Source organism: Chrysochloris asiatica, unplaced genomic scaffold (assembly GCF_000296735.1).
Source record: "Chrysochloris asiatica unplaced genomic scaffold, ChrAsi1.0 scaffold00003, whole genome shotgun sequence".
NCBI classification, from domain to species: Eukaryota; Metazoa; Chordata; class Mammalia; order Afrosoricida; family Chrysochloridae; genus Chrysochloris; species Chrysochloris asiatica.
The window spans coordinates 28,484,158-28,508,851 of NW_006408521.1; the positions used below are offsets into that span (position 1 = coordinate 28,484,158).

The 24,694-nt window shown below is 47.6% G+C and overlaps 2 protein-coding genes across 2 annotated transcripts in view; one reads left to right on the plus strand and one right to left on the minus strand.

Annotated features, from left to right (window-relative positions):
- The window catches only part of DPCD (deleted in primary ciliary dyskinesia homolog (mouse)), a 41,370-nt gene extending 40,049 nt beyond the window's left edge, over positions 1-1,321 (plus strand). Inside the window, 2 exon segments of the mRNA XM_006878288.1 lie at positions 712-814; positions 1,217-1,321. Coding sequence (XP_006878350.1) covers positions 712-814; positions 1,217-1,321 — 208 coding nt within the window.
- A 1,245-nt stretch (positions 1,322-2,566) lies between these two features.
- The window catches only part of FBXW4 (F-box and WD repeat domain containing 4), a 108,000-nt gene continuing 85,872 nt past the window's right edge, over positions 2,567-24,694 (minus strand). The window contains exons 6-9 of the mRNA XM_006831265.1: positions 15,582-15,647; positions 3,477-3,617; positions 2,969-3,110; positions 2,567-2,814 (exon numbers count right to left, since the gene is read on the minus strand). Of these exons, the coding sequence (XP_006831328.1) occupies positions 2,695-2,814; positions 2,969-3,110; positions 3,477-3,617; positions 15,582-15,647 (469 nt within the window). The 3' untranslated portion in view covers positions 2,567-2,694. The remainder of the gene's footprint in view (positions 2,815-2,968; positions 3,111-3,476; positions 3,618-15,581; positions 15,648-24,694) is intronic.

The following is a 24,694-nucleotide window of genomic DNA, read 5'->3' on the forward strand; positions in this document are numbered from 1 at the left end:
TGGTGAGGTTTATGGTTTTCTAAGTGAGTGTTTGCTTTGTGGTGGTACTTTTCTCTCTGACCTACAGATTGAGTCAGACTAACTAGGCCTTGAAGACCCCAAGAAAGAAACAGGCTGCTGAAGCTTCAGTGGGAGTCCCTTGTGAAGTCACCTGTGGTTCCCCCGCCCAGGATGTCTTTATTCTGTCCCTTGTCAGCACAAATATCTCTATCTCCGTGTGGTGTCCCATGAGCTTCGGGCTATGGAAGAAACCTGAGTTACCCACGCTATCTGTACATTTCGGGAGGCTGCTTCCACTGGTCTCCAGGAGTCCCAGCCCCTAAGTCAGAGTCACCTTACCTATATCTAATCTAATGAAGAAACCCTGACTAGGTTTCCCATTTCACTATTAGACATTCTTTCCAGGACCACTGAGCTCTAGAGTCCTGGTGTGGCACTTCAGAATAAAGCACCTGGGTCAACAGGTTGTTTTGAATCGTTAAGACTGGCAGTTCAGACTCACTAGTTGCTCCTTGGAAACACTATACGGGGTCATTACGACTCAATGGCACAGAGCAACAAATAGCAGCTCTAAATACTAGTGTTTGAACTGGCTTCCCTTCTCTGGTGTGGGGGGAGAACTGTGTAGAAGCTTGGCAGCAGATGGCCCTGGTACCCAATTGTTAGGGTCACCCTGTTGGGTGTCCCCATGGTCTCTTGGTGTTCCCACAGGTACTACAAGAAGTTCTCCATTCCTGACCTAGAGAGATACCAGCTACCACTGGATGATTCTTCCTTAAGCTTTGCTCATGCCAACTGCACTCTGCTCATCTCTGTAAGATTTGCCCAATTTTCTTGGCCAGTGCATCAGGGAGCATCTTCCTTTTTACCTGCCCACTTCATGTCCCATAGGATTCCCCAGTTCTGGCAGAGTGGCTGGTGGGTTTGAACCAATGACCTTGCAGTTAGCAACCAAATTCCTAATCCATAGCTCCTTTGCTAGAGAATAGGCATATTATATTAATTTAGGATAGGGAAAGTAGAGTAGGGGCTTGGGAGGAACCTAATTATACAAAATCATACCTGGAAGAGATAGAGGATGTTGGGCATGGGGTAGAAATCATAGGACCCAGCACTCAGCCACATGACCTTGAGCAAATCTGTCGTGTCTATGTGTGTGTGTGACCTGTAGTTTAGTGGCTGAATTATGCCCACTACTTCCTGACTCCATCCACAGTACCAGAAGCCAAAGGAGATCCTGGCAGCGGAGTCAGAGCTACAGAAGGAGCTGAAGAAGGTAAAGACGGCCCACAACAGTGATGGGGACTGCAAGACTCAGTAACAGCCTCAACCTCCAGGGTGGGAGGCACTTCCTGTCAGGTTGTGAGACTTAGAGACTTGGAGCTGCCAAGCATGGTGGCAGCAACCACTCTTCCAGGAGCGATTAGTCTCTGTAAGAGCCAGACCCTGTGGCACTCCTAGCCCCGAGACCATGGTCCCATTTCCTGAGTAAAGTCATTCTGAGTTCCTGCTGACAGGTTGCCCTCTTGTCCACCTCCTCTGTGTGCTGGCCTTCCCAGGGAGGGTGCGGATGATGACATTTCTTCTCCTCAATTCTTCAACCTAAAGCCTTGCACATAAAGGGAGGCACATAGGCCTTTAACAGAGAAGAGGATGGGAGCACTTGTTGGCATTGGTAGGGTAAGAGATGAGTGTGTCCCAAACTCAGAAGATGACTAGTTGGAACAAACTTTGGTAGAAGTGGCCCAGAACACCATAAGAAAGATTTGAGCAAGAAAGAAGTTTCTAAAATGCAGAAACCTTGGAAATAGGCTGAGATGTTAAGACCATGTAGGTGAAAAGGCAGGATAAAGGGTGTAGTAATAACTAAGGGGCAAGTGTGCTGGGTGGGGTAGAGAAGGGGTACAACAGACAGTAGCCTAGCCCCCCAGGCAGCCCAAAGAGAGTCCATGTTCCTTTCTCTCCATTCCTCCATGGGTGACATCCATCCTACCACCAGGTCAATGGAAGAGTTTCCTGAAGAAAAGAGCCCTTCGTTATTTGGGTTACTGAGCCATAAGGCTGGTCCTTCCCAAAGCAGGTACATCCCCTAGTTTGAGTCTGTCATTCCCATTCCCTGGGCTTCTTCCTAGGACTGCCCAGCCAGTCAAGGACCAGATCTGTGAATAATCAAGCTTTACTTTGCCAGAAAATGGAAGTGGTAGCAGTCTCAACAACTGGCCTGAGGTAGGTCTGGCTCAACACTCAATCAGAACTGCTGGGTTCTCTTTGTCCTTTCTTGATTTCAAAGCAAAACCAGGCCACAGTGCCCTAAGAATGATCCCAAACCCCAAGGCTGGGGTGTAACTGAGGAGGTGGTACCAGCAGTTGAGGTATTATCAGAGCCTCACCCCTCCTTCTAAGGAAGGACAGGAAGGGACCAACTGCATGGCCTGGAGCACCTCTCCCCAAGCTGTAAGCTGTGGTGGGCCTCACCAGGCCAGAACCAAAGCCAGGGTTCAGCTGCGCTCTCCCATAGCGGCAGGTCCCTTTTTTCTAACTGGTTCCTGGAAGAGACTCCGTCCTTCACTGTGGTCACAGATGGAGCACAGGCAAGTGGGGCGGGGGTTGGCGGTAGTCACTGTCCTCTCCATGCAGGAGGGGTCCCTGAGTAGCTGGCTTGCTTAGCCCACAGGTCGAGGTGGCCCTGACTTGTCATGGGTTTTGAAAATCCAGGACATGGAGGTTGTAAGAGAGTGCAGCATAGAGATGGTTGGTGGTGAACCGCAGGCAGTACACAGGGCTGCTAAGTGGGGTTGATGTCAGCGGGAAGGCCTGGAAAGAAGGAAAGAAGTGGTGAGAACTTTTCAAGGAGAATATGGCAGAGCTCTACCCCAGGCCCCTGGGCACATCAGCCTCCCAAGATACAGCCCATTATAATCAATGAGTCTTGGCCTCTCGGCAGCTGGAAGGTAGGTGGAAGACATACATGCAGACAGCCCCTTTGGCGCCGGTCCCATAGCCGCACAACGCCGTAGTAGGAGGAGCCTGTAGCCAGCAGGTGGTTCCCATCTGTCTGCAAGCAGTACAGGGTGCTGTCGTGGGGCTCCTCCCATTCCATGACACACTTCCTGTCCAGGAAGAAGAGTTTCAGGGGGAAGTTTGGAGGCGCCCTCTACTACCACCCCAGCATCCCCAGGGAAGGGTTAGGGGAGTGATTCCAGGCTGAAGCAAGCCTAGTGGAGAAAACAACTTCTGTAAAAGTCTCTCACACACCAAACCCCAAACTGCAGGGCAGATTCTGTCCTCACTTGTGTTTCTCAAGGCTGGCAGCATATCATGAGCCAGAGGGCTAAGGGACCTACTGACTGCAGCCTCCCAAGCACAGGAAACATGATGTCCCCAGGAGAGTCTACCATCTTGATCCTTTCTGTCCACTCCCTGACCCAGGGCTGGAACAAGGACCAAGACTACATGGGCTTCCTGCCACCACTCACCGGACACTGGTGCGGAGGTCCCAATAGCGAACATAGGTGTCATAGCCACAGGACAGGAGTGTGGTAGGGCTCTCGTACATGACGTCCAGCACCCCAGCCCCTGGAGGAAAATCACTGCCCAGATGTGTCAAAAGCTGCCCACTGGGAAGAGAGAAAGGGCAGAGACTGTCCAAAGTTGGCCTTTCAGATAGCATCAGAGCCCTCCTTCCTGAGCTAGAATTAGAATCCCTCAGGAAGAAGGGTAAGAGGCCCCAGATTCCTCTTCACCCCTACCACAAGGCCTCTCCCTACCCCTAGCATCTCAGTCCCAGCTAAAGGCTTCAATCAGATGCCCGCAAGCTCCTCTATCACACCTGCACACTGGCTGCCCGACAGCAGCCACTCAGGACAATGACTGTGCCCGGCAAAAGGGCACACACGCACAGATATACGGCTACTTTATACTACTTGATCCTGCAGGTCATGAGCTGCCCGAGTCCAATGCCTTAATTCCCGCCTGTAATCTGGGGCTCAAACCTCATTGGGGATAAAGACCACACAAAGGGAAAAGGGGAGTCCCAGGAGATGCTGAAACAAGTCAACACCTTTGTGTCCAGAGAGAAATCGCTGAGAAAGCAGCTTAGCAGGCTGGTCCCTGGTGTTCCCGGGCTAGGCTGGCCCCCAGCCCAGGGCTCACACGCTCTGTGATCACAGCCCCCAGCCTGCTGGGCTCCAGCCTGCTCCCGGTGGCCGAGAGCAGATTACTGAGAAGAACAATTTCTTTGTGACTGTGTGATTCCCTCCGTGACCGCGGCAGTGGGCAGACCCCTCATCCTGATGCCAGACCCCTAGCAACCACGTAGGGGGGCCTTGTGGCCTTAGCAACTACCATTCAACATCAAGTGCACCTGCTAATTCCTGTGACTAAGGGATGGGTAGAAGCATTGAGTTTCCATAGGATGACTGTGGGGATTGAAGTAGAAGGTAATACCTCTCCCGACCCCTCAAGGAACACCCTTTAGCTTTATCCAAGAGATGCTGGGCTCTCCTCCAGGACATGGCAGGAGGAACAAGGCCATGAACATGCCACAGGGAGCCCAGGAAAGTGGTCCTGGCATGGGTGGGAGAGGACTTCATGGTCCCACCCTCCCAGTTTTGGCCTAAGAATTTCAGCAAAGGGCTGCAGACAGCCAAGGTTGCCAGCATATGTCTGAGTGCAGACTGGCTCCAGCTTCCACCCTCAGAGCAACTCTGACCCTCAGCCTATTCCTCTGGAGTAGAGCCACCATCTTCCCTGTAGGCTGAAGGAAGTCAAGGGAGAAGGCTGTACAAGTTCCTTTCTCTCTACTCTGCCTGTCCCTTTGGACCCTGTACAGTGAGGTAACCCTTTGCAAAGCACTGCTGCTGCTGTTCAGTGAGTGCAGGGTTGGGCCCTAAGTCAGTACCTTCAGTCTGTCCCAGCTTTCTTCCTAGGAAGTTCTCTTGCAGTGTTGGGCTGGATGGAGGTAGAAGATGACTAACCTCTGTGTATTGGAGGAATCGTAAGTGGGATCCTAACGAAGCCTCACACAGGGCATCACTCAACCACCCTGAGCGGCCAGAGCCCTCCCTCCCTGTATAGGGTCACACTCTAGGGCACAAATGTACATTTGTGCACACCTAGTAAGCACTATTTTGGGCCACACTTCTCCCTCTCCTTCCAGATTTGGGGGCCTTGCCCCTTCTAGTAATGAGACTTGAGGAGTGACTGGGGAGCTCTCCCCTTTAATCTCCAGAAGTAATTTTATGTTTGTCTGAAATAGAAGATGAAAGGCAATAGGGGCTGAGTGACTCGCAGCGTGGCTCTACCTGGTCCCTGGGTTCAATGGGAAAGGAGGGCTAGGCACCTATGGGTCTGTGAAGGGGAAGACCGAGACTGGACTGCTGATGACCTGGGCTACTGCCCCAACGTTTGTGCCACCACTGGAAATTGGCATGGTTACAATTCTCTGTAACAAATACACAATAGTCCAAAGGCTCCCATCCTGAGGGAGGCCTAAGGGCCCAAGAGAGCCTGCCTACCCTGGGGGCAGGACAAGTGTATGCTAGACTGGCCAGATGGCTAAAGAGTTTCTTTTTTCCCCACAGTTAGTTCTCTGGGTCTCTGAAATGGCCACACACACTTTAAATGGGCCAATAAAAAGATACAATTTCTTTCACTTCTGGGCCCAGGACCCTTGAGGCTGTGTTGTGCCGTGCCAGTGAGGTTAAGTTCAGAGCATAAACTGACACACCAGGCTCTGGGAAATGGCCCGTCTCTTCCAATAGCGGCCCAGCGGTGCCATGGGAGCCCTGCTGGGGCTTTGATTTGGGAAAACAAACAGAAATGGCACCATGGGCCTATCAAGGCCCCCACCCTAAGACCAATTTAACTAGAAAACTCCAGCTCAACTGCTGTGGTAGAGGGAGAGATCAGCCCGACAATAGCTCCAAACTTTGGGGGGAAGGGGACAAAACCAGCTGTCTGTCTAGTCCCCTCCTCCTGAGCTCCTTTTCTTACTGCAAGTGTGTTCTTGTAAAAACGATTAGATTGCAATTTGTATAACGTGGTGACCCCCAAATTCAGACATTTCACCCCTTTTCTCTGGAAAGAATGTTAAGAATGCTTCTCGGCCTCTCACTGTGGGGGGCAAAAGGGGATTGCAGAGCCTTGGCTATTGCACAACTTGTGTGGGAACAGGACTGCTGCTCAGAGCTCTGGGCCAAGACAGGAGCAGGGCTGGGTCTGTCATTATAGAGGGCCAGACAAAAAGGCCCTTCCCTTCCAGCTCCTGTGGACAAAGCCTGGCCATGGGCCTCCAGGAGCCGTGGAGGGCTGGGGGCCTTCACACTCCAGCCTGATTCGGGCAATTCTCTCTCGACCCAGGGAAAGATAAAGACAGATGGGGCCGCCCTGTGAACCTGATGAATAAAATCCAGGCTGGGGAGGGGCAACTGAAGAAGACCTATTTCATCCCCCCCCCCACACACACACATGCTGTTCGGCCTGGGTCCCAGAGCCTGTGAGTACATTAGCCAGAAAAAGGCAGTACTCCTTTGCAACGTGGAGTCGCCTGCCCCACCACACTGTTGGAGAGGACCACCCCGCCTTTTAAGTGAGGACAATGCTGGCTCCAAGGACCTGGCCAGGCCCACCCTCTGCCTCCTAGTCCAGGTGCTGAAGAGTTCCAGCCAGCCCTACTTCCTCCTCTCTTCCCAACACACCTTCTACCCAGCTTGGCCAGCCTGAGCCCCTGTAGCCATGCCCATAAAAAGACATCCCCCTTCCCCAGCCCCCACTCCACCAAGTGCTCCTCAGATACTTCAGGCCCATACCATTTTACAGCCATGTTTAATATACTGGCTTCCTGATGGTGCTCCCTAGGGATCCTGTAAGTGTTCCTTCCTGCATCTGTCTGGGTGCAGAAAGGAGCACCTTATAGGCCACCCCAGCTGGCATGTGCTGCTACCCTGAAATGCAACAATGGCTTCTAAGGGAGGAAAGTGACAAACAGTATATCCTCTGGGGACAGATGGCCTCAAGGTATAAGCCAAGGGCAGCATCATCACCAGAGAATGGAAGGGTCTTTCTCCTTCCTCCCTTTCATCCCTCTTTGATCAATGAGCATTTATTAATCATCTTCTGTAGACAAGGTATTTTGCCTGACATTGCAGAAAGATGTGAGTGGTAACTCTGAAGAAAACATTGTCCCTGCCCTCAGAATTTTCAATCCATTGGGAAGAAGCCTGAATCATGTACACAACTAGCCAAAAACAAAGTGTACCTGGATAGGTACCACAGATCTAAGGAGAGTTTTGTAAGAGTACAGATAAGGAATGAACAGGCTGGAGTGTTCAGTGACTGATAGGAGTGAGGGCTACTACAGGTGGAAGGGGCAGTAACATCAAGGGTGCAGCGGGACGCCACTGCTTGACTGTAGGTGTCAGTAGGTGAGGGGATGGCAAATCAGGCTGGTGGGATCTGTCTTCCAGACCATGTTAAGTACCGTGGAGTCGCTTCCGACTCATAGTGACCCTGTACAGGGTTTCCGAGACTATAAATCTTTACAGGAGCAGAATGCCTCATCTTTCTCTTGTGGAACTGCTGGTAGTTTTGAACTGCTGACCTTGAGGTTAGCAGCCCGACTCATAACCACTACGCTACCAGAGCTCCTCCAGACCATGGTGGGCCTTCAAGTCCGCGATTCTCACCTGGCATTAATTCTCCAATGGACAGAAAGTCATAATGCCTTTGAGCATGAAGTGACTATCCTAATCCAGATTTCAGATAAGGAAACCCAGAGCCTTCAGAGGAAAAGCAACCTTTCTAAAGTTCTACAACAAGAAAAGGCTGAACTTCTGGAAACCAGTCTGGTGGTAGCATTCCGGGCTGAGGGGACAGAGGTGCTGCCCCCTAGGTTCGCTGAAGCTGGAGCCGACCACTGTACATATGTGTCAGGTGATGGCAGAGTAGCAACGATCACAGCTGCAGCTCCCATCTGCTGAGTCCATAGACCTATGAGGTCAGTTTTCTTGACCCCTTTTTACAAACTAAGTCCCAGTTGTCATGCACCTAGTAAGCATGCTCCAAAGTACATGGTCTCCCTGGTAGCACTCCCTGCCCTCACAGACAAAAGGCCCTCAACATTGTCCAGTTGTTCAATCTGACTTTCTCCCAAGCCCTTGCCCATTCTTTGCAGGCTTCCACAGCTCCCCATGTTCCCAAAGGCTGGCCCTCTGGTGGAAAAGGTGAGGCAGGGGGCAGACAGATCCCAGCTATCAACCATGGAGGGGCATTGAGGGAAAGGCAATGGAAGCCCCTCTTATCCTACCCCCATCAGGTGAGAGAAAAGGGCCCTTACCAAGCACACAGTACTCGCATGCATGTGGGTGTGCATGTACACACCCCCAGCACCCGCCCATGCACACGTGTTCAGACACAATGGCTCAAAGGCCAGGCGGCCAGGCAGCCCACTTTGTACTGCTAACAAGGGGACCGTAATTACAGGAAGGGGCAGCCGGGCAGATAAAAGGATACAAAATTTCAACATCTGTTGCCATAAAGGGATAAGGAGAAGTGAAACGCAAAGTATCAGTTTGGTGTCAGCAGGCAGAGAGCCAATTTCAAAGAGTTCAGGGGACAGAGGGGACAAGAAAGAAAGAGGAAAGGGGGGAGAAAGAGAGAAAGAAATTACAGGGTTCCTTAAAGAGGTAAAGAAAAAAGAAAATGAAAAAAGCTTCCAGTAATACTTTCAAAGGAGAAGGCAGGTACTTTAAAGAAGGGCAATTCCCGTAATCACCCTGACGGAGGGCCAGGCCCCCTGCATGGAGTTGGGGTGGAGGGGCGAGGGCAGAGACAAAGCCACACCTGGGGCACCACAGGCACTGAGTGCCCTGAGAGCAGCCCACTGGGGTTCCGGGCAAAACAACTCTGGACAGTTCAAAGGGGCTCCTCCTCCCAAGTGCCATCCTGTCCTCAGTCCAGCTCTGAGGGGCACTCTACCTGGCAACACTGGAGCTAGCAAGGCCCTCGTAAGTGGACCAACACCTGCAGCCACAAGTGCTGTTCAGGCTGGTGAATAACAGGGTTTCATTAGTCAGAGATGGGGTACTCCAGACAGTGGGCTCAGCCTGAACAAAGTCTAAGGGGAACAGGTGGGGCACCTGTCAGATGGGTGAGAGGTCTCTTCTGCCCCTGCCTTTATTGAGAAATGGGAGTTCTAAGGGTTGTGGAATACAATTGAAGAGTCATGGGGAGTTGATGATGACACCGGCCTGCAGGGAAGGAGGAGCTGAGGGGATATGCAGGGCATGCATCCTATCACACAGCAAGGACTCAACCCCTCAGGCCATTCAGGTTCACCCCACAGCCAGCAGGTGTGCCACAGTGGAATACATGGCACCTTCCCTGTGACCCAGTCATGTTGGGCCCTGTTCACATGCAATGAGAAAGCACACGATGGGCCTTGATCCCTCCAGGCCTCCGGCTCAGAAATGGGGTGACTGGCACATTTCCTTGGGGCACAGTGGGGACACTTGAAAAGCTGGATGTAGGAGTTCTGGCAAAACATCCCTAGGGTGGTGAACTGGGCCTAAACATCATCTATTGGGCACTCTGGCCCCTCCAGGTTGAGTGAAGGATGGCCATCTTTCTCCCCACTTGGCTTAGGTTAGAAATACTCTGTCCTTGTGTCTCACTCCCAATCTCAGGAGAAAGGCAGGAAGGGAGAGCTGGCCAGCAGGTGTGCCCTCCTCTAGTTAGAACAGAGAGGCCCAAAGGCCTAGAAGTAATGAGGGACTGAAGGAACATGGTGACCCCGAAAGCAGCCCAGGCTGCCTGTGGTTGGGTACCTGAGAGAGAGGCACAGGGAATGCTAGTGTCGGCACAGAAGGTGTTCCCAGCCCCCACCAGCATCCTGAGGGCAGCCCCCAAAGAGGCAATGGTGGAAGCCAAACCACCCCTCCAGTACTCTCCCACCCCCACCCCACAGCACACACATAAAAGAGAAAATCCAGGGACTCCTCAAGTTTCAGCTATGACAGGTTAAAAGCAAAGAATCCACCCTGCACTCCACACCGCCCAGCCTCTAAGTCCTGCCGGCGATGTTGTTCCACCTTTCAGATTGGTCTGTCAGTCAGGCTTTGGTGTTATTGAAAGATCAAACTCTGTCCTGCCTGTTCATTACCTTAATCCTATTTTCTACATGGCTTTATTATCTGCCTGGACTTCTCTGGGAGAGACAGCTACAGACAGTTGTGCTGTCCATCGCTTCCGCTCTCCAAAAGCGGTATCTCCACCAGGGCACCTTCCTTCAACCACTGTACCCGCTCTGTGCCCCAAGCTTCCCAGCGATGGGACAGATGTTGAAACGAAGACCTAGCTCCTCTGAGTGGGGAGGTAGGGAGTCTGGGGGAGTTTTCTTCTGGAAAGAAGACAGTGTACAGTGGCCTGGGCAGCAGAGCCCACAGGCAGCTAGAGGAAGCCTGAGAATCAGGTCCTGAATGTCCAGTGTCCATTCTCACTTGGGTATTTTATGGGCTAGTAAGGTCTGAAAAGGCCAAAAGAGACTGCCACTCTGAGAGCTGGTGGCTTCGGGCTTCCTGTGTGCCCAGGAGCACCCTCATGAAGGGAACCATGGCAGAAGAGACCTCTGGAAGATAACTCAATCTCTGAGCTATAGCTGGACCATTGCGGGGCACCTAGACTACTCTCCACTGCTGGGCTCAGGCTGGTAACTGGACCACCCTACAACTGACCTTCAGCAGCAATGCCCATCTTTGTGATTAGCAGCCTTATTGTCAAGAACCTTCTCTGTGCCACAAGAAGGTCCACCTTCCTGACCACTAGTCACAAGGACAAGCTTGGAGAGCATTTAAAAGGCAGACCATCACAGACTCCAAGGTACTCATGGAGAAGATGGCTGTGAGGAAGAGTGAGAAAGAGACCCTTGTATCTGTTTAATGTCCTTGAAGTGACAGGCACAGTGCAGGGCACTGTTTCAAAAAACGTTTGGTTTTCCATACTAGTTCTGTTAGATAGGGGCAATTGATTCCTATTTTACAAATGCAGAAAGTGAGGCTCAGAGAGGCCTTGGGCCCCAGAGCTAATAAGCAGCAGAGCTAGTTCTGGAACCCAAGTCTGTCTGACCCCACAGCCTGTGCTCCCTCCTCTCCACAGCTCTTCACAGCCTCCCTCCCAGTCTCACACTCCCTGATGCGCTGCTTCCCTACCAAGAGAGGGGCTCCTCTAGCCTTTGGTCCATTTAGAAGAATGAAGGGCCAGTGGCAGGAGGTTTGCCAGGGTGGGCTGGGAAGACTTTCATAGACTGCAGGAACTCTAGCATCCCACAGCTACAGAACAAAGGAGCCCTCAGAAGTTTTAGCTACGCTGGCAACAGTGATTTGACCATTGGCTACATTAACAAAAGTAGAATACTTAGAATGAGGGAGGTGGTAACATCAGAACATACATCCTCTGTTCAGTGCTCATTTGTGAATTCTCCATTTCAAGGGGGAATTGAAACTAGATTACTTAGAGAAACTCTCCGATGAGAATAACACTAAAAGCAGTTTGAGGCCAACACTGTTGGTCACTCACCCAGCCATTCCTCCTCTTTTTTCTCACAAACCAAACCCTGATTCAACCCACCATGGGGGGAGGGGGAACACAAAGGACGAAGGGGGATGTGCAAGGGATGTTTGGCTCTTCTCCAGGTCCAGGAGTTCAGTCTTGACTAGTCCTTCTTTCCCCCTTACCAGGGTTTGATTTAGAGTGAGCATAAAACACAACTTTAGCTCAGGAGATGTGAGGGGAAGTCTCTTTGGAGCTCCTGGGAAAGGTTTTCTCATCTTAAAAATGACCCCAGGTACTAACATACTTTCTTTCTTCCTTCTTTCCTTTGGGTATTGTCTTATGCATCAGTGGAGCAAGGACAAAAGGGACCTCGACTAAGGTGGGCCCTCCTGGTTTCATTGAGCTACCCATCTACCCTGGAACCACAAGCTTCCTGACTTCTGAGCACCTTGTCATTTAACATAATAATAATAGCTCCATTTCTTGAGCCATTTGGAATTAGATCTTCATTACTTGCTGCTAAAAGCATCCTAACTGATCTACTATTTTTATGAGGAACAAGAAGGGCCAAATTTTTTGGATATGTAAAGGTCTGCCCTGCAAGGAGAAATTCAACTTGCTTTTTGTCTAGGATCACAGCTTTTGGGACCCTTGATTAAAAAAAAAACCAAAAACCACAGCTTTCTAATTGGCAGACTCATCCAAAGGTGTTATGAGTTGTTTGGGGAAGCAGGCCCCTGCAATTGGATGACCATCAGAAGAGACTTTTGTAGGAAAATGAAAACAGCTTATGTGTTATAATTCTTTGGGAAAGACTGGGATTTTCAGAAAAGACAATATGTTTAACATTTATCTAGGAAGATGGTAAGAAAAGGAGAAAACAAAGGTAAGGTAACAAGTAGGAGGCAGACAAGAAAAATCTTCACTGCCACTGTGTGTTGTGGCATTTAAAAGACAAGACTGTTAGGAACTAGGGCTAGATGAGCGTTCCTAGATACGACAACCGAGGCAATGTTACTGATAAAAGAAAAGGTGATTACTTGGATTTCATCGAAGTATTCATTGTATTATATAAAAGACTCTGTTATTGTTATTAACTGCCGTCAAGTCAGTTCCGACTCATACTAACCCTGAATAGGGTTTCTGAAGAGTGGCTGGTGAGTTTGAACCACCAACCTTGCTGTTCAAACTGACCTTGCCATCCAGTGCTTATCCTATAGTGCCACACCCCTGTTTTGTTGTTGTTAAGTACTGTGGAGTCGGTTCTGACTCAGTGATTCTGCACAGGTTTCCGAGGCTGTAAAGACAAGCTACAGACTAGAATGAGAAAATATTTACAAACCATATATCTGACAAAAGATATATCTAGAATATACAAAGAACACTCAAAACAATAGTAAAGACTCAAACAATCCATTTAGAAATGGGCAAAAGACCTGAACAAATAATTCATCAAAGGGGATCTATAGCTGGCACATAAGTACATGAAAAGATGTTCAACATTATTAGCCACTGTTGTTAGGTATCACAACAATGAAGGGAGAAGAGTGGAGAGTGGGACCCCACCCAGAGAAACAGTGATGCCTGAGATGGAGGCAGAGACAATGATGTGGAGAGATGGAGCAGTTGGGGACTTTAGACACAAGGAGGGAGAGGGGCTGTGTGCTGACGACCGGGGGACAGGCTTTTAGTGTATACCCTTTGGTTGGTTGATGATACATGGAGGGGATTGTAACCATGGCAATGAAATGATATACGATAGAATGAATGTAAAACTAATGTTCTCCCATGTAAACTATCACATAATTCACAATAAAACATTAAAAAAAAAAAAAAAACCACAATGAGATATCACACACAACTCAACTGAAAACTAGTGGCCTCACTAAATGCCAGTGAGGGCACAGAAAAACTGTGATGCAGACACTGCTAGTGGGTGCATAAATGGTAAAGATATCTAGGAATGTAGTTTGGCAGTTTGTTTTTGTTTTTTTAAACTAAACATACTTAAAGGAGCCCTAGTTGTGCTGTAGGATAAGCACTGGACTGTTAACTACAAGAGTGGCAATTAAAACCCACCAGCAGCTCTACAGGAAACCTTATTTATGAGTAGGAAGCAACTTGACAGCAGAAGGTGGGTGAGTTTAAACATACACTTATCCAAACACCCACCAACTGTACTCCTAGATGGGTAGCCCAGAAAAATGAAAACATATGTTCACATAAAAACGTGTATACAAGTGTGCTGTAGCTTTATTTGAAATAGTCAAAAAAATTGAAAACCACCCAAATGTTCTTCAGTGAGTAATTCCATAATTCCATGGACTACTACTCAGCAATAAACAAGAAAGAACCACTGCTAGGTAGATCCCAAAGACTTGAAAGCAGAGACTCAGAGACCTGCCCATCAGTGCTCATTGTAGCACAATTGACAAGAACCAAAAGGTAGAAACAATCTACAGCCCATCAACAGATAAATGGATCAACAAAACATGGTGCATACAATGGGATACTACTGTTGAGTTGGTGTTATGTTTTTCTGTGTATATTCTTAACAACAACAAAATAAATATAATTTAAAGAAAAGAAAATGAACATTGTTACACCCAACTTCAATGAATCTCAAAGGAATTATGCTAAATTTTAAGAAAAACCATGCTCTGTTGCTAAGTCTACTCCTAATATTATTGGTAATATTTAACTTTCTCAGAAGTCTGAGAATCATCTTTCATGATTTATACTTTTACTTATGGGGATTTACTGTGAGACTAGAAGATCTTGTCTATTTTATTAATCAAAGTATAATATTTTTTCATTGTCTCAATATTTATCATCTATTCTGTTCAAATATTAAAATATTATCAAATATAAAAAAAGCAAAGCTATCCTCAAAGGGTCACATACTATATGTTTCCATTTATATAACATCTTCAAGATGATAAAATTATGGCGCTGGAGAGCAGATTAGTGGTTGCCAGGGTAAGGGGTGTGAGGAGAAGGATGAGGAGATGCAGATGGCAATCAGGGGCAGGGGGTCATGGTGCTGACAGAATGAACAGTTTTGTATTTTGAGTGGTGATTATTATACAAATCGACACATGATAAAACTGCATAGAACTAGACACACAAACACAAATGAGTGCATGTAAAACTGGTGAAATCTGAACCAGTTCTGTGGATTATACCAATGCCAATTTTCTAGCTTTGGTATTATACTATAGTCTATATAAGATGTTAGGGAAACCTATAGTGCAAATGGTTAAAACACCAGGCTGCTAACTGAAAGGCAGGCAGTTCAAACCCACCCAGTAGCTCTGTAGAAGAAAGACCTGGTGATGTGCATAAAGACTGCAGTCAAGAAATCACTATGGTGCAGTTCTACTCTTGTCACATGGGGTCGATATGAGTTAAAATGGACTCAGTGGCATCTAACAACAATAGTAATATAAGATGTTACACCGGTACCTCTCTGTCCTAGCTTTGTAATCTGTGACTGTAATTCATTTCAATAAAAAAGCTGGAAATTTAATAAAACAGCAAATAATCAGATGGGAATGTGTGAAACCTGCCAAGACAGAGAATCGTGAATAAAATCTGAATGCATTTCAGTTATTCTCTACAATTCTTTTTATGCATCTATAAGCCATCTTCAAATTTTATTAAAAAGAAAAAATAATAATCCATGAGGCTAGATGGGACTTTATGTTGCCACATAGTCAGGAGCTCCTCAGAGAACAGAGTATCAAAATCCAAATTGTTGCCACTATAATAAATTCTACGGGAAGCTATTTACCTAGAATAAATGACTTTTAGAAGTCTTTCCTCGGGCTGCCCAAAGTGATTCCACCACATGAAGAGGGCACCATAGCCAAGGCTGCCAGTGGGCTTTGGGGCAGGTTTCCTTCCCAGTCTCCTCCAGGACTACTCAGTCAGTCAACTGAAGGAAAGGCTGGCTCAGCCAGCTTTCTTATGCCTCCCTGGCTGCTCCGGTCCCATTCCCACTGGAAGCCATTGTAGGCTCAGGAATCTCTTACCTGTTGAGGTCCCAGATTCTTAGGGGTGAGAAGTGCCCACAGCAAGCTGTCCCTGTCACAAAAGAGCTGCAAAACAAAAGGAGAGCAAAGTTAGAACCTGACTTATCAGAACTTGTGGCAGAAATGGCTACACAATTGGAAGTACTGTCCTCATTTTCCAGGGAACCGTAGGGTTCAGACAGAATGAGAGAAGTAGCCAAGAGGGCTATCAGATGAGTTGTAAGAAGACAGCTGGGTACACGGTGAGGGTTGAACCCTCCAGGGCTGCCTGGTCAGAGAACCCACAGGTTCAAGGTTACCAGCCTGCTGCTCAGCCTGAGTGATGTGGTCTCTACTCACCACAAAAGCAGAATCTTTAGATGGGCAACTCTGAGTTCAAGGTGAACGAGCCCACCAGGCTTGAATGCATGAACCCTAAAACACAATGCCCGTGGCACACAAGAGGTCTCCTGTGATAGGGAGGTACAGGCTGGAAGGAGCTGTCCTGCTTGGAAGGAGGAGTGACTGGGGACACTATTGAAGATTTTAAAAGCTGAGAGAAGCTGGTAAAAAAAAAAATCACAGGGCAGGTGTAAAGGCTCCAGCCTTGGAAAAAGGAAAATATGAAAGGTGAATAAATTCCATGGATGGTAGTGGGGAAAATGGGGAACATGAGGGGTCAGTCAGCTGGGTTGCTGGGAGAAGATACTTCAGATGCTACCATGAGGCAGAGTACCGCCTAAACCCCACAAAAGGTCAACATGTACAATCAGCACCATGTAATTTTCAAGTGGAGGCCCAAGCCCAGTGTGAATGATCAAGTGCAGTCAGCCAGGTTGGCCATGGTGCTAGGACTAGAACTTGAACCTAACTAGACCATTCCTTTGTTAGAGGATTTGGCAGGGGTAGAGAGGGGAAGCCTTGGGCTTGAAAACCTAAACAGTGAGCAAACTGGAAGTTACCCTGTCATTCAGGAGCCCTGGGGCAGGGATGGGCCATGTCCCAGCATGCCTGGTAGCAGCAAGGGAGCTGAACAGACTAATGACCCCTTAACAACATAGGGGCAGCAGCCCATCTGCCCTGGCCCAGGCCAGCACCTGTGGCTCTCTGATTCAAGCATTGTGAATGGGGAGATGGATATCTGCAATGAGGCCTCTCAAGAAGCCAGTAGCTTTGTCTGTAGTGGAGAGTTTGGCCCAGCAGTTACTGAAGGAGGAGATGTCACGGCAGGTAAAGAACCAAGCCACTACTGGCTTACAATCAAAATTGCAGAGCAGTGTCTACTTTTCAACCACAGGCTTATAATACGGCCAGATAAGCCACTCTGGGGTTTCCATGCCTCAAGTCAAGACTTCCTCTTGGGACAGTTCCCTTTGGACACAGGACTACCAGCAGCCACTAAACTGTGGAGTGGCAATGCCAACACAAGTCATGCCTTCATGCCTCAGATGACTCCCAGCCTGGGAAGCAGTCACTGGACACTGAAGCCCCAAACTACAAAGCCAAGAGGTGTTGCCCTCCCCCCAACATTTTTCTCCTTTGGGTAATCCATTAATAACTGGTAAAGCCAATTACCGTGGGTTGGAAACATAATAGCCACTTGGAAATCATTCGAGCGGGCAATTGGGCTCTCTAGACTTTTGGGGGGGGGGGAGGGCGGGTGAGGGGCGCCAGCACAGACACACAGACATCTCTTGAGGAGGCTTGTGGCAGGCCCCTAACTGGCCACAGGCCTAAATTAGCGTCAAGGTAAGTCAATAGAGAAGGAGTGGGAGGAACCTGGAACGTTAATCCCTGCCACTCCCCAGGCTCTGACCTCCCAGCAGGCTGGCTGCAGGCAGGAGAGCAAGGGCAGCTGTGAGCACCTTCCCAGGGACTCCTGCCCTCCTCTATTCCTGGCTCCTGTCCACCTGCTACCAAAGGAGGCGTGTCTCTCACCTTCTAGTGCCTCTCACTACTAAGGACTTTCTAAGCTGCCTGGATATGGCACCCTAACATTTCTTACTGAAGCTGCCCTTTTCCCTTGCCTGACCACGGGAAAGCAGAAAGAGAGAACAATGAGCCTGGCATGTAGGAGACTGTAGGGCTGAATCAAATGTGTTGTGTGCTTCCAAGTCGATTCTAACTCATAGCACCCCTCTAAGATTGAGTAAATCTTCCCTATAGGGTTTCTTATGCTATTATCTTTACTGGAGAAGCCCTGGTAGCATAGTGGGTCAGCATTGGACTGCTAATCCCAAGGTCAGCAGTTCAAATCCACTAGTCACTTCATGGGAGAAAGATGAGGCTTTCTGCACATATAAAGATTTACAGCCTCAGAAACCCTATACAGGGTTGCTATTGGTCAGAACAAACTTGTAACACACAGTAGCCGGGTTTTTTTCCTATGAAGCTGTTGGTGGATTTGAACTGTCGACCTTTCAGTCAGCAGACAAGTACTTAACCATAGTGTCACCAGGGGTCTTTTAATCAAATTTAACACTCAATAAAAACCATCTGAGCACAGTGAAGCGGATTTTTAGTCAGGTCCTGCAGGGGGAACCACACCAAGACTCATACACAAGTCATGGGGATGGGCCAGGACTCTGAGGGTCAGGCTGGCTACAGCCAACATGTGTGGCCATGCATGCCTCCTAATTCCTAGGGCCTTTAGGAAGCATGAGACAAAAGTCACATGCAGCGCAAAGATCTAAAAGGTATGTCCAGGTGCTGTCTCTCCAGAGCAGAGGAAGAGAATGGAATTCACTCCTCGGAACATTCAAAGGATGCCTCACATCCCATGATGAATCCATGGGATGGAGATTATTATTCCCATTACAGAAAAAGAAAACAAAGTGAAGCCAGACTCCCACGAATTTACCCCAAATGCTGTAGCTCTGTGCAGGACACTCATACCCATTCTTCAAGACAAACCAGATAAAGTGCTTTGAAAATGGGGCCAAGCAGGTGTGATTTGTGCCTTAGAGGTGGCTTTGCCACCTCACTTCTCTAACTTCCCTGGGTAATTGAGCTTGGGCATTATACCTTACTTTGATCTGCTTCATTCCTTCTGTTTGTTTTCCCCCACACCCCTAACTGGGCTGGCTCCTATGCTATGCATGCCAAAAGTGCTCCAAGAACACTTGAAGATGAAACTAAACGGAAACATGTTCCATCCCTTCCACAGCTCCTCCTAAAGACTGCTCAAAGAATCTTGCCCATTAAAAAGTCTCTGCAATAACTTCAGCTTAGGGTTTGAAGTTACTGAAAAATTCAATTCCTCTCAGAAAAGAAAAAAAATTCAAATGGCGTTTGCCTTTGGTCTCACCTGTGCTGAGGCAGGAGCTGGTGGCCCTCCAGGTGGGCTAACCATGCTTCCTCTGAGTCCTTGCCATATTTGCTCCCTCAGAGGACAAATGGCATTTTAGGTTTATCTGTCCATCTCCCCTTTGAGATCATGAACTATCTGAAGCGTATGGTGAACCGCAGTGCCTAGCAATGCCTCGTCCCAATGAGGTTCTCACTAACAAATCTGTAGAACTGAATCAAAAGTCAGCTAACTAAAAGGTCCAATCTACAGGCCACTCTGCAAGAGAAAAATGTGGCAGTCTGCTCCTGTAAAGATTTGTTGTTGTTGTTAAGTGCCATTGAGTAGATTCAGACTCATAGAGACCCTGTACAGGGTCTCCAAGGAGTGGCTGGTGGGTCTAAACTGCTGACCTTTTGGTCATCAGTCCAGTGCATATCCTACACACCAGGGCAGCCTTGGAAACCATATGGAGGCAGTTCCACTCTGTCCTACAGGGTTGCTATGAGTCAGAATCAACTCAATCATGCCAGTGCATTTGGGACCAGAGCTCAAAGTCATCAAGGCTGAGGAAGTGAATCTGTGAAGGAAGTCCAAAGGAATAATTCCCAAGTCACCACTGACTCAGACCAGGGGCAGTGACAAGTCCCTGATAGCTAAGCACCACAGTCAGATAAGAAGTACCAACAATACCTAAAATATCAAAACACACACTCGCCGCCAGCATCCCCCCTCCCCAAGCACATACAAACTCTCACAGGCAAGCTCACTCGCACTTCAGCTTGAAGGTCTAAAAATCATTCTCACTCCATGTATTCTTTAACCAGAAATCCCTTACCAGAAGCCAACCTTCAAAATTTTCATCCTGTCCCAAACCTTGCCAAGATCCTCAACCCAAGTTATGGGCCCCTGGCCTGAGTTCAGGTCACCTTAGCATCAATAGAGACTATCTTCAGGCCCGAGAGGTAGATTCAGAAGTCCTCACACTAGAGAGACTGCAGGAGAATGGGGAGTTGCGGTACTCACAATGAAGACTCAAGAACAGGACTTAGAAAAGAGGGTGAAAGGGTAAGAAGGATGGGCACAGGCAGGGTGAAAGGGTAAGGAGGGTGGGCACGGGCAGGGTGAAAGGGTAAGGAGGGTGGGCACGGGCAGGGTGAAAGGGTAAGGAGGGTGGGCATGGGCAGGGTGAAAGGGTAGTATATTTTTGCAATCTCTGCTTTAGAGCTTGTTGGTAAGTGCCATTGAGTCATTTCAGATTCATAGCAACCCTGTATAGGATTTCTGAGGAGCAGCTGGTGGGTTTGAACCAACAACATTTTCATGAGCACTCCAGTGTTTATCCTACAGCAGTACAATAGGACTCTTAATAACACTAGTAATCTACTGAGCACTTACTATGTGCCAGGTGCCAAGCAAGCGCTGCAAAAGCATTGTCCAGCAAACCCTCATAACCCTATGAAGTAGGTATCACTTTCTCTGTTTTACAGATGAGGAACACTGAGGCACAGAGAAGTAATATGACTTACTCTAGCTCATACTGGTAGATCTGAAATTTGAACTCAGTTTTGATTCCAAAGCCCACAATATTATATCACCTCTCACCCTACCCATTTTAAGAGTTCGTTTCATTATGTCTCCGGCACCTAATAGAATGCCTGACACATACTGAACACTCAAATGTTTGTTGAATGAACGAAAGGCTCCACCTGGAAGAAGGAAGAAGAGGCAGCGCGGCTGTGAGGCGTGGTAGTAGCAGTGTCGTACCCAGCAGCTGCTGCCCCGTGGCTGGGCTGGAGCCGCCCAGCTGGCCCAGGCCCCAGCAGCCTCTGAGCTGGGCTGACACACTTTGGCAAGGGAGGCCACCAGAGCTGTCACATCATTCACCAACATGCCCATCAAGTGTATTCAGTTCTCTTCAACCCGCATTGGCATTTTAATTACTGTTGGGTAAACTAATTTGTACAAATGAAGGCCAGACTGCCTAATAGAATATGCAAGCTCTCTGACCTCTGACAGGCACTGACAGGAGATACAAAGGCTGCCGAGGAAGGCTTTTTATCTGAGCCTTATTACTCTCTATTACTCCAATTAGTCAGGCTCCAGTGCTCCTAATTGGAGGAAAAATTGCAATTAAATCAATTTTTGATGGGCTGCAAGTGGGCTCCTGAACCACCCTGCCTGTGAAACACTGATATTATAGCAGCAAAGGTCACAGTCCTCACCGGCACCTGGGGGTCCCCCGATTTCTCTCGGTCTCCTCCTTAAATACCTCAAGGAAACCCCTGCCCCTCCATTGGCTCAGCCAGCAAGGGTGGGAAGGAGGGAGTCATTAGAACATGTCAGGTCTCATTGCTGCTGCTGCCATCTGCTAACCTCCACCACTGACATCATTACAGTGGGTGAGTCCTAAAGCATGAATACAGTGATAAGGTCAAAAAAACCCACTCGACCAGGGGAAGTGGGCAAGCCAGGTACAGTGGCTCCAGTAACAGACCTGTGAAGGAGGGACCAGTGGAGTGGGAACAGCAGGTCAACAGAAGCCAGGAAAGGAAAAGACAGAGACAGGGTCAGGTGAACGCATAAGGCAAACAGTTTCTAAGATCAGTTGACAGGTCACCCTAAGACACCAAGGCGTAGGGGAAAAAAAAGAAATCTTGTTCTTTCTCTAACCAACATTCCACCATGCAGCTGGGGAAACGTCCACCTGAAAGCTGTAACAGAACTCGAAGGCTAAGAGTCCCATCAGTGATGGGGATAGGAGCCCATTTGTGGGAACTTCTGTCCACAGCACTGTCCGTCAGTACAGGTAGAAGGTTGTTGTTATAAATGCCACCGAGTCGATTCTGACCCATAGCAATCCTGTGTAGGGTTTCCAAGGAGCAGCTGATGACCTTGAACCACCAACCTTGCAGTTCAAACAACTTTGCAGTCTGATGCATTAGCCCACAGCATCACACCAGTAGCAGCACCCAAAACCAGGAAGGGGAAGATGAATAATAAGATTAACAGACCTATCTGTAGCTTGAATAAAGTTTAAGGCAAAAAGAAGTTCCATTTCACACAGAACCAGAATACTGTGACCTCAAAGAGATGGTATAGACTAAAAATACAAACTCAAAAGAAGTTTAGCCAACTTCATGGATGACTGAACCACAGTGGTTAATAAGGGGAAGGAGAATGTACCTTGCCTCCAATGGGACAAGGCCAACAACACGTCAAATAAATGATGGTCCATCTACCAAATGGAACATTACAGAATTATTTACATGATGTTCCCAAACACAGGAGAGATGCTTATGATGCACAGCTATAAGGAGAAAGCAGAGTACAAGTAGCATTATTACAGCTATCAAAACCACATAAAATACCTGTGCATAGAAAAGGAAAGTCTAGAAAGAAACATACTAAAATGTTCAACTGACTCTGTTTGGGCAGTAGAATGAGTAGCAAGCAATCCTTTTCAATTTTCTTTCTTTTACTAAATCTTCTTTAATGAACATGTGGTCCTTTCAAAAGGGATAAACATATTATTTACATTTTATATGAGCAAATGCAACATAACAGATACACTTCTCATTGACTCCTGGGTTGCAGAGTCCAGGCAGTAGACCTAGGCAGTAGGGCCTAGGAACTTGGAGAGAGCTGCCTGCTAGAACTGGTGATAGCAACAGTGTCCTGTCACACCCCATATCTGCCTGAGGCTGAAGTTTAGGACTGACCAGTAACCAAAGGCCTAGATTGGGGGCAGGAAACCCCATATGTGAAGGGAGGGCCCTCACTGGGCCTCTTTCTCCTGATAGGCACTGGCCAACTGCAGACTCCCACAGCTGGATCACTTCTCTCCTTCCTTCCCTCTGTCCCTTCCTCTCCCCGCTCCCCTCCTTCCCCTTTCTCTCTCTCTCTCTCTCTCTCTCTCTCTCTCTCTCTCTCTCACACACACACACACACACCCCAGATCCCTCTCAGCCCCAGTGCTGACAGAAAGGTGTAAGGAGATAGAGTGCCTGGGCTCAGGCTCACACTGCTCATCCCACACTCCTTCCATTGACTCCAACAAACAAGGATCAATACAACAGGCTTTCTGTCATTCTGTGGAGTAGCCCACAGTTGGGAAATGCCTCCATGAAACATAAAATGGCTCTTTTACATTTTTATCAATGGTAAAAGGAAAACCTGAATAAGGGTATAAGAACCTGGGACAGATTAGGGAAGGCTTGAGGAAGAGGCAGCTCCTTCCAAATGTTCCCACTCCACCCAAGAACCAGAAGCTTAGACACCTGAGCAATGATAAGTCAGAATAAAGAAAGGAATTAAAAAAAAAAAAAAAAGTTGTTGAGAAATTATACTGCATAAACATTCACATATTGAACTTACTAGATGTGTTGAGGGCTGTGGGAAAAAAATTTCTAAACTGCACTGTCCATCTACAAGGCCACTAAAACCAAGCAACTGCTTCATCTGCTCCTGAAGGGACAAGATGACAACATGTTCCAGGGCTACAGGAAAAACAGACGGGGTCAGATTCACTGAGAAATGATACAAACTCACAAAACAAGAAGACTGAAAAAAGAAGACACAAACAAGGTCCTTATTACTGACAATACAACTGTTTGCCTAGAAAATCCAAAAGACTCAACTAAGAAACTATCACAACTAATATCAGAGCAGGATGCCACACCCCAAAGGGGAAAGCAGTAAAGGCTCAGGAGCCCAACTGTGGGTTAGGACTCCTGGCTCTCCCACCTAATAACTATGTGATCAAGGGCAAATGACTTAACCTCACTAGAGACCAGTTTCTTCACCTGCAAAACAACAACAACAACAAAAAATAGTGCCTAAGCCTGGTGTGGCGCTGTGGGTTAATGCTCTAGACTGCAAAGTCAGTTTGAACCACAAGGTTGACAGTTCACTCTCACCAGCTGCTCCTTGGAAACCCTATACAGGGTCGCTATGGGTTGGAACCTACTCGATGGCACTTAACAACAAAAATAAGAAAGCATAGGTTTGTTGCACAAATTATATGTAAGATAAAAAGCATAGAACAGTGTATGGCACACAGCAAACACCCACAAATGTTAGCTATTATTATACACCAGCAATGACCAATCAAAAGGTAATTAAAAGTCCAATTCATAAAAACAATGGAAAAACTGTAAAATGTCCAAGAATTAACAACAACAGAAAAATGAGACAGATGCATAAGAAAAAACTATAAAACTTTACTAAAGGACATAGAATTGCTAACTAAGTGGAGAATTAGATCATGGGAAGTCTCAATATTATAAAGCTGTCAGTTTGACTCTAAATCTATAAATTCAATACAGTTTCAACTAAACAAGAATTTTTACTTAATCAGCTCATTCTGAAGTTCACCTGAAGAGGAAATACACAACAACAACCAAGAGGTATTTGAAAAATGAAAGAGAAGTTGCTCTACCAGATATCAAAAACTATTACCCTGCAATATATAACTCAACAACAAAAAGACAACCTAATAAAAAATGGGTAAACGATTTGAATAGACATTTCACCAAAGAAGATATTTTGTTGTTGTTATTGTTAAGTGCCGTTGAGTTGGTTCCAACCCATAGCGACCCCGTATAGGGTTTCTGAGAAGTAGCTAGTGAGCTTGAACCAGTGACCTTGCAGTTCAAACTGACCTTGCAGTCCAGCACATGAACCCACAGAGCCATATATAAATGGCCAAAAAATACATGAAAAGATACTTAATGTCATTAGTCACTAAGAAAATGAAACTCAAAACCAGAATGTGATACCACTTTACTCCCACTGTTGTTAAGGGTGATTTGGCTCCCACTCAATGACCCTGTATAGGGTTTCTGAG